This window comes from Phoxinus phoxinus, assembly GCF_949152265.1.
Source record: "Phoxinus phoxinus genome assembly, chromosome: 1".
Taxonomy (NCBI): Eukaryota; Metazoa; Chordata; class Actinopteri; order Cypriniformes; family Leuciscidae; genus Phoxinus; species Phoxinus phoxinus.
This window is the reverse complement of record NC_136876.1, coordinates 14471276-14473840: the sequence shown is the minus strand read 5'-3', so window position 1 is coordinate 14473840 and position 2565 is coordinate 14471276. Positions and strand designations below refer to the sequence as shown.

General features: G+C 42.5%; 1 protein-coding gene across 1 annotated transcript; it reads right to left on the bottom strand.

The window, feature by feature from the left end:
• Nucleotides 1-224: 224 nt before the first annotated feature.
• LOC306994389 (uncharacterized protein) lies at nt 225-2565 on the bottom strand. The gene is made up of 2 exons (XM_079604812.1): nt 814-2565; nt 225-351 (listed from the first exon to the last, which is right to left on the bottom strand). Exon 1 carries the CDS (start codon nt 2519-2521, stop codon nt 1016-1018), a length of 1506 nt encoding a protein of 501 aa, XP_079460938.1. The 5' UTR covers nt 2522-2565; the 3' UTR covers nt 225-351; nt 814-1015.

The following is a 2565-nucleotide window of genomic DNA, read 5'->3' as shown; positions in this document are numbered from 1 at the left end:
CTGTAAAATTTAACAGTCAGGTTTACTAAACAAAATAAGTTAATTTCACTGAAATATTAGTAAAAGTTCATAGAAAAAAGTTTTGCGAAGTCAATAACTGATAAAGAGAGTAAATATTAAACTGAAGTGTTTTATGTGTTTTGCACAAGATGATACAGGAGAGATCTGTTAGTTTAATTAATGAGTTTTGTGGGTCACCATTGTGCTGGAGAGTAGAGTCTGTGTGTAGAAGAGTTTTCACTAATGTGCTGATTAGGTGATTGTGCTCGCCCCAGGGTGTCAATCAAAACACATCACAGGATTCAGAATCTTCTCGTCTTTACTTGCTATTAGTATGTATACATGTGTGGTCTGAAATAAACAAATAAATAACATTACAACAAGTATTGTATTCATACATACAAATAATATACATGTCGTTTTACATCCAATACAATTATCAAAGGTTTGGACTGCACTACCGAACTTGTCCGCTAGATGTCACATTAAGCACATATAATGAGGATCGCGAATTCTCGGTGTCTCTGAGAAAATGCTGAGTAATCATTATATATCGGCAGGGTTACGGAAATACGACAAATAGTGTTAACTTGACAATCGTTAAAGGGGTTAATATTACACAAAGTAACCACAAGCAAGGGATAAAGCAAGTAAATAACTTAAATAACATTACTTTCTATATCTGTTATATTTGTGGCGATCAGTATAATGCAGTGGACACGGAAGAGATAAACAACTCGATAATTCACATCAATCAAACTGTAACACGACAGATAACTATACTAAAGAACACAAATATGTAAATAGACTTACATTTTATCATTAACGCACACACTGAAGTAAACTCTGAAGGAGGTACAGGAAGATACAAAACATGTTCTTCTCCTTAGCTTGCTAACTGTTTCTAACTCGCGTCCTTTCCCGACGTCACCGATAAGCTCGTCGCTGATTGGTTAGATCTCCTTAACATCGCCGCCCCCAAATATGCAGAGGCATGTTTGTTCCTGCATCTAAGTTACTTAGTGTCAGTAATCTCTGGTAAAGATATGAGACGGGCAACAGGCCGCGTATATAACCTGCCTTTAACGTTGATTTCTACAGACCTTACATGTCCATCCGCCCCAGGGAATGTCCTGACTACTTTCCCGATTAACCAGAGAGCACGGGGTAGCTGAGGGTCAACCAACATTGCAACAGATCCGACGGTAATAGGTTTAGTTTCTGCATGCCATTTCTGTCGTAATTGGAGGTTAGGCAAGTATTGTCTCACAAAGCTTGACCAGAAATGATCAGTGAGGACTTGGCTCTGTCTCCATCTACGTCGTCCTATGAGCTCAGTAGCGGGGTACATCACTTGAGGTAGAGAGCTGTCTGGCCGCCCCATAAGCAGGAGATTTGGGGTGACTGGATCCAGGTCAGCTACATTGGAGGATACATATCCTAGGGGCTTGCTATTGAGAATTCCCTTTATCTCAATAAGCACAGTTTGAAGCACTTCCTCTGTCACCGTTTGTGAGCCTACTACTGTACGGAGGGCGGTTTTGATGGATCGGATTTCTCTCTCCCAGACGCCACCAAAGTGGGGAGCACTAGGAGGGTTGAAGAGGAAGGTGATTTTTTGTTTGGCGAGATGTTGTTGAAGATCTGGGCTACAGTTTGTTAAAGCTTCTCTTAATTCTCTCTCTCCACCATGAAAATTGGTGCCCTGGTCAGAAAGCAGTTCAGATGGGGTGCCTCGACGTGCAATGAATCTCCTCAGAGACATAAGGAAGGAGTCTGTGTCTATAGATGTGAGGAGCTCAATGTGTACACATCGAGTGGTCAAACACTTGAATATTATACCCCATCTTTTTTCACAGCGTCGTCCTACCTTTATTTGGAAAGGACCAAAACAATCCATCCCAGTGCTATAGAAAGGAGGTTTGTGAAGTCTCAGCCGGGCTGGGGGTAGATCAGCCATTTTAGGGACCTCAGCTTTAGCCTTCCACTTGCGACATTCTATGCAGTTGTGCTGGAATTTGCGAATTGCCTCACGACCTCTTAGTATCCATACATTTCTCCTCATTTCAGCAAATACCCGTTCTGTTCCTGGGTGGCAGAGCTTACTGTCATAGTTCTGTATGAGCAGTTTAGTTGCTGAATGGTGAGGATCTAGAACTATTGGGTGAATTGTCTGGAGTTCTAGACCTTCAGCACGACGTAGACGACCTCCAACCCGTATAAGCTGACTGGCATCGTCAAACTCTGGTGATAAAGTGAGTAAGCGGCTTGTAGAGGATACAGGCTTACCAGCTTTCAATCGTTCATATTCCTCTGAGAAACTGTCACGTTGAATATTCTGGAAGATGAGGCATTCTGCCTTCACGTAGTCTTTAGCCGTAGCTGGACTGGATTGGTTTGGGTCAATTTCACTGTGCTGGACTGTGGCTTCAACCAGGTCCTTCCATGTACTGTACTCACTGGGGTTCAAGGGGTTTGATACTCTGGTGACACCGCAGAATGCACTCTTTCTCTTCTCCATTTCATCCTCAAGAGGTTTAAGGACTGGCAAAGCTGGCCACTCTG

What these genes read in the sequence shown, in the direction of transcription:
- LOC306994389 (XM_079604812.1), bottom strand. Translation starts at nt 2,521, where the DNA reads ATGGAGAAGAGAAAGAGTGCATTCTGCGGTGTCACCAGAGTATCAAAC.